A 9,782-nucleotide genomic window follows, 5' to 3' on the forward strand; every position below is an offset into this window, starting at 1 on the left:
AATTGTAGACCTCAAGTCTGGTTCATCCTTGGGAGCAATTTCCAAACACCTGACGGTACCACGTTCATCTGTACAAACAATAGTACACAAGTGTAAACACCATGGGACCACGCAGCCGTCATACCGCTCAGGAAGGAGACGCGTTCTGTCTCCTAGAGATGAACGTACTTTAGTGCGAAAAGTGCAATCAATCCCAGAACAACAGCAAAGGACCTTGTGAAGATGCTGGAGGAAACAGGTACAAAAGTATCTTTATCCACAGTAAAACGAGTCCAATATCGACATAACCTGAAAGGCCGCTCAGCAAGGAAGAAGCCACTGCCCCAAACCGCCATAAAAAAAAGCCAGACTACGGTTTGCAACTGCACATGGGGCCAAAGATCACACTTTTTGGAGCATGTCCTCTGGTCTGATGAAACAAATATAGAACTGTTTGACCATAATGACTATTATGTTTGGAGGAAAAAGGTGGAGGCTTGCAAGCCGAAGATCACCATCCCAACCGTGAAGCACGGTGGTGGCAGCATCATGTTGTGGGGGTGCTTTGCTGCGGTAGGGACTGGTGCACTTCACAAAATAGATGGCATCATGAGGTTGGAAAATTATGTGGATATATTGAAGCAACATCTCAAGACATCAGTGAGGAAGTTAAAGCTTGGTCGCAAATGGGTTTTCCAAATGGACAATTACCCCATGCATACTTTGAAATTTGTGGCAAAATGGCAACAATGTCAAAGTATTGGAGTGGCCATCACAAAGCTCTGACCTCAATCCTATAGAAACTGTGTGGGCAGAATTGAAAAAGTGTGTGCGAGCAAGGAGGCCTACAAACCTGACTCAGTTACACCAATTCTGTCAGGAGGAATGGGCCAAGATTCACCCAACTTATTGTGGGAAGCTTGTGGAAGGCTACCCGAAACATTTGACCCAAGTTCAACAATTTAAAGGCAATGCTACCAAATACTAATTGAGTGTATGTAAACTTCTGACCCACTGAGAATGTGATGAAAGAAATAAAAGCTGAAATAAATCACTCTACTATTATTCTGACATTTCACATTCTTAAAATAAAGTGGTGATCCTAACTGAACTAAAACAGGGAATTTTTACTAGGATTAAATGTCAGGAATTGTGAAAAACTGAGTTTAAATGTAATTGGCTAAGGTGTATGTAAACTTCCAACTTCAACTGTACATATAAATTGATGTCTGCTGCCTAAGGCTGCGTGTACACAGGCAGCCCAATTCTGATCTTTTTACCAGGAAATTGGTCTCTTGACCAATCAGACCAGCTCTTTTGCAACTAATTGGGCAAAATATCAGAATTGGGCTGCCTGTGTAACTGCAGCCATAGATACCTGGAAATGTGTAAACAGCCAAGGAATAAGGCTTCTGATTCAGCTTCTAAACTGTTGTATTGATGTCCTTTTCAGGCAACAGAGGAGGACAGTCAGGGGAATGACCACGAATAGAGAAATAAGGGTCAAACCTAGTAAAGAAACCCTTATTGCTTTATCCAGATCAGTGATGGCAACTCAGATGTTATACTTTGAGAACTCATTAAAGTCATGAAACCCAGTAAAAGTGCCCTAGTTTACTAGATGTGTAAATCCATCTCTTTAGGCTTTTTATATAAAGCTCATGTTTGTTAGAATTGTGGCCAAAAATGTTAACTTTTTTTATTTAAATCACCCATTCCCACACTCTAAACCACTTACAAACCCCTTACACTGTTCAGATAATACAAAAGATAAAACAAATCAATGTTGAATTTGCACTTAAATATGAAGGGAAATGACCAAATAGTAGCGACAACACAAAAAAAGTATGAATCACTTACTACAAATTCCTAATACACACAAATGTACAGTAAATAGTAATTAAATTAAATGACACACACAGTGCCAAACATGTTCATTTACATTCAAGTTTTTTTTTAAAGGACAGAACTGTACATGTATCCACATTTACATTCTTGTAACAGTTCGACATGGCTTATTTTCTGTACTGAGCATCCCCGCACATTACATTTGACATACAGAAATGCTTCACCACTTTAAAAATCATTTATAAAACAGGATAGTGTATATACAATTACAAGCACAGTTAGATCTGTAGTTCTCATTGTGTGTTGGATCAATGAAACTGGACGTGTAGTCAAAATGCAGGATTACATCCAAAACAATAACGGAGTGATTTTCACTAACATGAGTACATATTCTGACTAGTCCAAGACTGCCTTCACCTTCCTGGCACACTCTGTTGAAGAAACCGAGGGTAGGAGTCCTCAATCTGAAATTATGACCATTCCTACTTTGAGACTAAGAAAATTGATCTACTTGTGTCAAAGACAGAACAGTGAGATGAAACATCGGTAATAAACAGTTCTTGTTCATTTTGAAATCTTCAACAAAAAGGGTCCGATGACGATTAGTGGGAAGAAAAAATAAATCTATTGAAGCTCCCTCTGAGGAGACCTGTGGTGCTCTCCATCCTGATTGCTTCAGGAAAGTCTGTGGTAAGAGGGAGAGTGGGGCCAGGAGAAACAGACAGGGTTCTACCACTTGCCCCTCTTGCTCCAGTCCTTTGGGGTGAAGTGAAGGCATTTGGGGTCGATGGGCAGATGACGCTTTTGCATTGCTCTCTCATGCCCCTCCACTATGTCTTCTGAAAGAGTCAGAATATACTGGCCCTGAGAAACCATAGGGAGAGAAGCGGTTCAAATACACTGATCAAGAATGTTCCATTAACAGCTAAAAGCACAGTGCTGAGTGCTGTCTCCTGCTCTCTAGTATCGCTCACCTTATAGTAGTTTATTAGGTTTAGGTACTGAAGTGTAGATATGACATCCTCTTTCTTCACACTGGTGATCTCGCTGATCTCACTGGAAATATACAAGACAATGTGATATTAGGTTACAGAAGCAACTTGAGCTATAAAAAGAAAACAATCAGAGAACAGGACAGAGTCATACTTGATTGTGATCTGAGGCCTCTCCCCGTTGTCAGGCTTGAGGTCCATGAGGATCTCCAGGATGGTCTGGGACCAGTAGGAGCGGTAGGAGAGCAGCCCCAGGTCAGACAGAGGCTTCTCTGGTGTGCCCGTCTTCCCCTCTACCTTAGACAGCTCATAACCTGAAGACCAACAGAAACAAGACAATTAGTGACGGCATACCAAATGGCCACATTTCAACACTCCCACAGATCATTTTGACACAGAGGTAGAAGTACAATGGTTGTACACATTTACACCGAGATACAATATTTTAAAAAATCAGTTATGTCACTTACTGAACTCAATGAGCAATTTGCCGTAGCCTCTCCTCTGGTAGGGAGGTAAGGTGAGAATACAAGCCACGTTGTAATCTTCCGTCGACTCTTTCTCCTGTGCACAGATCATAGGATTATTGCTGATATTCGTGAGCAGCGGATGTTTACCTGTTAATACCAGGATATAAGGAGAGTTCAGTGTACCTTGGAGAAGTAGCCCACTATGTGGAAGCCCTTGGAGTCGTACTCTGTCATGACGTAGAAGAGGAAGGGGTCTGTGTCATAGTACAGCGTCTTGTGGTCCAGGAAACACTTGGCCAGTAAACACAGGTTCTGAGAGTATGTCTGGCAAACATGGGAGAAATGAGTTGTGAAGCGAGAATCTCAATGAAACTCATTAGAATAACGAGGGGTGACCATGCAGCTGGGAGGATCATGGACTTTACTCACTTTGTTTTTTCTGCCATCTATTTCAAAAAAGGAGATGGTGCCCTTTCGGTAGATCTCATTGCCAGGGGGATGCCGAAGATTACACTTGGTCTAGATGAGAGACCAGGAGAATAATATGGGATCACATGCATAAACATGGTGGATCTGTATCCAAGCCCCTAGTGGACATATACACGGAGTATACCAAACATTAGGAACACGTTTCTAATGTTGAGTTGTGCCCCCTTTTGCCCTCAGAACAGCCTCAATTTGTCAGGGAGTGGACTCTACAAGGTGTCAAGTGGATGCTGGCCCATGTTGACGCCAATGCTTTCCACAGTTGTGCCAAGTTGGCTGGAAGACCATTCTTGATACACACAGGAAACTGTTGAGCGTGAAAACTCCACCAGCGCTGCCGTTTTTGACACAAACCGGTGCGCCTGGGGCCTACTACCATATCTCGTTCAAAGGCACTTACATTTTTTTGTCTTGGCCATTCACCCTCAATGGCACACATACACAATCCATGTCTTAATAGTGTCAATGCTTAAAAATCCATCTTTAACCTGTCTCCTCCCCTTCATCTGCACTGATTGAAGTAGATTTAACAAGTGACATCAATAAGGGATCATACCTTTAATCTGGATTCACTTGGTCAGTCTATATAATGGAAAGAACATTCATGTTTTGTATACTCAGTGTAGCTATATCCCTTAGCTCAGCCTAGCTGGTTAGTTGACCCCTGGGCTTCTGTAGCTCAAACAATACCATGACTGCACAGCAACCCTGTCTCTAGTGATGGTATTACACACATTACATTGAGATATTCTAATGTAGCATCTCACCAGATGCCTCTGCAGACACTTAAGGCTCTTGAGGTACTTGAGGCAGAACTCGCAGAGGTAGAGAATAGGCAATGTGGTCAGTTCCTGTGGGTAGGGGGAGAAGTACCAGGGCTTCAGCCTGTGGCGGCCCAGTTCAATGCAGTCAATGTTCTTCATACGCGTGACAATGTCGTCATGGCTACGGTCCGACACCAGACTGCCGGTCATGCGAGGGGCAGAGGGGATGCCATCGGAGCTGTCCTGCGAGTCCTGACACAAAATAGTAGGAAAGGGAAGAGAACAACAGTATTCCATATCTGATGCATTGTGTTAGAACCTTGTCCAAACAAAAGCCAATCAATTCAAATTAAATAATTGATTAAACATAGGTAGTTTTTACAGCTAAACAAAACCAGACACTGAGAAATAGCTCTCATATGAAATAAAGGTCTGATCGAAGGCCAAAACCTTTAAAATAATTCCAGAAACAAAGACACACAGGCAATGAGAAGGAAATGAGACGGACCTCTCCTGGCGGCAGATAGACATTGGCACATCGAGGGCTGTTGTTATACTGGAAAACCTTAATTATCTAGCAGAAAAACAAGCAGATTAGAGGGCTTTTGGACACGGATTTAAGAGGGACGGAAAATAATTCACTTTTATACTAATTATACCAATACAGGACAACTCAATGGTTAAAGGTCAACAGGGAGATTTCTTCATATATCATATTGACCTGTTCTTTCGTTCCTTGTTAATTTGGGGAGGGATATCTTAACATTAAACAGAAAGGGAAGGAAATAAATCACAATAGTTGATAATTCCTGAGTTCACACAGATAATTATGTAAAACCCAATTTTGCTTCCTCACACGATCACTACAATGCTGCAAGTAAAATTGTTGAAAATGTGCTTGTCCTGATGCCAACACAGGCTTCTGAAACAGATGACTGTAACTGAAACCATATAACCATGAAAGATAGACATATAGGTCAAGGACAGTAAGAATCAACACTAGTCCAGTATCCCAGCTCAACTTGTCAATGTAGTAAGGACCCTAGCACTAACTGGATATTATTGTGCTTTATCCTGTGTGAAAATCTGATTGATTTTTGATGCGTTTCAACTCAAAAAGGAAGCTGATGCAATTTCCAAAAACATAAGAATGAATTGTTGATGCCAGTAGAATGCTAAAGTGCATCAATCTAGAAATGTGAATGATGGGAGAAGAGATGGTCTACAGTTGAAACAAGAGCAACTAATGAGTCGATTAAAGAAACAAATGGTCATCATCCCTTAAGTGTTCCATACCTCATCGGTTCCCCCACAGTTGGGGGGCTGCTTCCTCTTCCTGCCTGGTTGATTGGGCATGGGGCGACGGGCAGTACCATTCTGGGAAAATTTGAAAAGAGGGGATAAGAAATCAAAACACAGACGCACAGTAATAGTGGGAGGCTAGAGATTGATCATTACAGAAGGGCAAAGTTATAAAATGTTGGTGTACCGTCGTGAGTGAGGTAAGCTGCTCGTGATCATCGTGGGCGTTAGATTTGAGGTTGAAAGTGTTGGTGTCCCTCACAGCAGGGTAAACTGACACCTGGGAGGCTTCAGCCAAACCTGGCAAGGATGGCACGGGGGTTGCCGGGGACACTTGTGTTGCCAGGGACACAGACTCTGCTTTCCTCTTCTGTATGAGAGGCGAAACATGGGCAGACATGAAAAAACTCATTCCGAGACATTTAATTAATCTCTTAAGATTGTTGATGGAATTTCAAATGCCAACCACACCACAGGCATAACCAAGGTGTTATAGCCATCTTTTACATTACCAGTCATATTCTAGGGCCGGGGGGGGAAAACCCAGTCAATAATATAATTTATCGTATACTCCAGAGGTCACAAACCTTTGAGTCAAAATGCAAGCAGAGATCACTTTTTTAAAGCCTATGCAACATTAACCAATTAAAAACAGTTTTGTAGCAATGATGTTAGTGCAGAAGGCTATAGGCCCAATTCCTTTACCACCGCATATTGGTAGGGGAAATGAAGCATAGCCAATGTTCTTCCCAGAACATTTTGAAATTATATTTAAACACTGGTAATTGATAGCTTAGTCTCACAACAAGTTGAGTGAGCATAATAATAGGCTTTTTTTGGCCTGCATCTGATGTTCAGTCTGACGGAAGGAGGAAGCAGTGGTGAGGCTGCCTTACCCGACTCACCTTCCCTCCTCTCCCTCCCTCCGCTGAGAAAAGGAACATGGTCTTCAGGCTGATGGCGATACTCAAGTCACACTGCATTATTTCTGCCTCATGCACCAATTAATGTTGCTACTCTTATGACCAGAAAAAGTTAAATATTCCACAATTTTTTAAAAGGCAAGCCGCTAATAATAAGGCAAGCTTATCGGAACACTTTACTTTACTATTCATTACAGCTGCAGTGCTGGTTGTACTCATGCATTACAGCTGCAGTGCTGGTTGTACTCATGCATTACAGCTGCAGTGCTGGTTGTACTCATGCATTACAGCTGCAGTGCTGGTTGTACTCATGCATTACAGCTGCAGTGCTGGTTGTACTCATGCATTACAGCTGCAGTGCTGGTTGTACTCATGCATTACAGCTGCAGTGCTGGTTGTACTCATGCATTACAGCTGCAGTGCTGGTTGTACTCATGCATTACAGCTGCAGTGCTGGTTGTACTCATGCATTACAGCTGCAGTGCTGGTTGTACTCATGCATTACAGCTGCAGTGCTGGTTGTACTCATGCATTACAGCTGCAGTGCTGGTTGTAGCGTGAGTGGAAGTACGCATTATGGCTTATAAAAGTATTGACAGTGTTGATCAAGAACTTACTCAAAAACAGCAGCTCTTTGCTGTACTTGTCTCTCTCGTCATGGTTTTAAAAGTTTTGAAATCTCACAGTATCAACTTTGCTGTGCGTTCGAGGCTTCTTTTTAGACTATGGCTCGAGGAAACTGTGCAGACATGATCCGAGTTATCTGTTTGGCCAGCGGTAGACCTATAGGTACACTTGATATTCTCTCTGGACCTACCCGGTAGGCTGAGTTCTACCTTCGCTAGGGCTGCTGAATCAAGTGCACCTACTGCAATCAGTGCAAAACAAATGAAAAAAATAAAAATAGGAACGCAAGACTTGATCGTTTATTTTACAGAAATGTTTGGCGATCGACTAGGAATGTGTTGGAGATCGACCAGTCTGAGCACTGATCTACGCGCAAGATGTTTTTCCTTGATTTTAGAATTATACATCTGTAAGTTCAAAAATAGCTGGAGTGAAGCTCAATTTGAATACTAACAACAACCAAATTTAGACATGAACCCATTCTGACTTTGTGGACAAAACAGTAGTTAATCATGGATCTCTGTAGAATGGGTAACTTGAAGCTGTACCGGTGTGGGCAGGGTTTTGCCTCTGGAAGGAGCTGTGGCAGTCTGAAGGTTGAGATCAAGACTCTTCCTCTGAATTTGAACAGAAAGGAAGAGGATTAACTGACAGTCACACAAAACTCCACAAGCATTGAGTTGCGTTTTTCACCTGAACTAATCATGTTATCCATTAAATATTGTAATAGAAGCATAATCAGTCAAGACAGCATATTTTTGAGCAGTTGAAAATAAACATGTGGTTTGCACATGCCTGAGAATGACTTTTAAAGCCAGTGTATCATAAAACAGAAGAAATACATCCCCCAGTGCTTTATTTAGCCACTTCTGTCTCCTCACAGAGCCAAGACCAGAAATCTTGAATAAGCCACCTGACATTTCATTTTATAAGATCTTTGAAATAATTTATGAAGCACCAATTGTGCCATTTTCATTTAACAAAGGTCTATAAATAATTTCAACCAGTATAATTTCAACAAATTATCATAGCTTCAAAAGACTATATACCAAATGATGGTATTCACAAAATAGGTTGTACTTTAGTGGACAGGTTTAAACAAGATAACTGTCCAAAATCTCAATATTAAGCACAACTGCAAAAAAAACATCTAGGTTACAATGACAATGTTAGTTGTCAGCATCAGAGTACAATTCCCAGGACTGGGCTTAAGACACTACTGCCAAACCTGAACTTGTTGTTGCAGCACTTGAAAGTCTGATATAGAAGTCTTGGTGGGTAGACACTTCTGCTGGGCTTGTGGCTGAGGGGGCCGGCTGGGGGGATGTTGGGGGCCAGTTCCGGCTGCTCTTACCACTTCTCTCTCTGGGGAGCTGGGACGTGAACCCGGAAGCCCGTTCTTAGTAGGTGTTTTAGCCTCCTTCTTAGGGAACTGGAGCTTCTTCATGTCAAGCCTTTCCGGAGTAACCCACTCATCCAGACGCTTGTTGACTTTAAACACAAGCAGACACAAATACGTATACATCTAGTCAAATGTTTTCCACATTTAGACATACTGGTACATGTGCTTCTACTGTGAAGATCACTGGTGGCAATGTCAGAAAATTACAATCACATTCACTCTGAATTACATGAAGCATAGGCTACTCACAGTCAATATAGTGGACATAGTAGAGTTTTCTCCCAGGGATCTCTTTCACACTGAGAATTTCAGCCAGGGCTGCAAAGAAAAACATCACAGGACATGACAGATATCGATACCTATCCTAGCAATGAGCACCTTCGCGGTCCCAATTTATAGCCAAGTACACCATCTAGCTAACGTTATATTCTAAATACGAACAGCGCATACAACATGTGAATATAACGTTAGCTAGCTAACTGTAACTTCAGCATTCACACGCTATCAAAATACGTAGTTAGCTAACTAGCTAGCGTTCACACACAAGTAGAAAGCATTTTTAAATCCCCGTAAAACACAACCAGCGCATTTGTTTCCGATCTGCCACTAGCCGTAGCTAGCCGCTTGTGTTTTCAAACATTCAGCCATGACAGTTGTTTTATTATGCAGCTAGCGTAGCGCTAGCTACCCTACTAGCGGTAGCCAAGAGACAACACTCACGCCACTCGTCTTCGTTTTCCTGATTTTTTCGGAGAACAGGGAGCCGACAGCCCTCGATAACATCGACCTGTCGAAAAAAAATATTGAAAATATATATTAATGAAAGTCGAGGGCACACATCTACACATACACGTTGTAATTGTATAACAATTTGGGATTATCGAGTACCCACCGACGAATCCGCCATTTTGGTCATCTGTGAACATAAACGCGCGCAAGGAGTTATGGGGGAATGGACATATATAGAGGACTCATCTTTGTATCTGTGC

General features: G+C 42.0%; 2 protein-coding genes across 3 annotated transcripts in view; one reads left to right on the forward strand and one right to left on the reverse strand.

Moving 5' to 3' along the window:
* The window catches only part of LOC109873765 (cation channel sperm-associated protein 1), a 6,571-nt gene extending 4,994 nt beyond the window's left edge, over positions 1 to 1,577 (forward strand). The window contains exon 12 of the mRNA XM_031809046.1: positions 1,433 to 1,577. Coding sequence (XP_031664906.1) covers positions 1,433 to 1,471 — 39 coding nt within the window. The 3' untranslated portion in view covers positions 1,472 to 1,577. The remainder of the gene's footprint in view (positions 1 to 1,432) is intronic.
* A 76-nt stretch (positions 1,578 to 1,653) lies between these two features.
* LOC109873764 (histone acetyltransferase KAT5) lies at positions 1,654 to 9,782 on the reverse strand. Of its 2 annotated transcripts, none has more exons than XM_020465463.2 (15): positions 9,686 to 9,782; positions 9,514 to 9,580; positions 9,043 to 9,111; positions 8,620 to 8,882; positions 7,940 to 8,008; positions 6,029 to 6,211; positions 5,836 to 5,916; positions 5,048 to 5,113; positions 4,543 to 4,791; positions 3,719 to 3,808; positions 3,473 to 3,613; positions 3,290 to 3,383; positions 2,974 to 3,133; positions 2,802 to 2,883; positions 1,654 to 2,691 (listed from the first exon to the last, which is right to left on the reverse strand). In XM_020465463.2, exons 1-15 carry the CDS (start codon positions 9,707 to 9,709, stop codon positions 2,557 to 2,559), a joined length of 1,773 nt encoding a protein of 590 aa, XP_020321052.1. In that variant the 5' UTR covers positions 9,710 to 9,782; the 3' UTR covers positions 1,654 to 2,556. The 2 variants fall into 2 exon arrangements, with proteins under 2 accessions (XP_020321052.1, XP_020321053.1); XM_020465464.2 differs by having other exon boundaries at positions 8,746 to 8,882; positions 9,686 to 9,775.

The sequence above is a fragment of the Oncorhynchus kisutch genome, linkage group LG29, assembly GCF_002021735.2.
Source record: "Oncorhynchus kisutch isolate 150728-3 linkage group LG29, Okis_V2, whole genome shotgun sequence".
In the NCBI taxonomy this organism is placed as follows: domain Eukaryota; kingdom Metazoa; phylum Chordata; class Actinopteri; order Salmoniformes; family Salmonidae; genus Oncorhynchus; species Oncorhynchus kisutch.

What these genes read in the sequence shown, in the direction of transcription:
- LOC109873764 (XM_020465463.2), bottom strand. Translation starts at nt 9,709, where the DNA reads ATGACCAAAATGGCGGATTCGTCG. An exon ending in GGAAAACGAAGACGAGTGGC is followed by an intron (nt 9,112 to 9,513) that starts GTGAGTGTTGTC and finishes TTTTCTTTGCAG; the next exon opens with CCCTGGCTGAAATTCTCAGT. An exon ending in GCAAAACCCTGCCCACACCG is followed by an intron (nt 6,212 to 7,939) that starts GTACAGCTTCAA and finishes CCTCTCATACAG; the next exon opens with AAGAGGAAAGCAGAGTCTGT.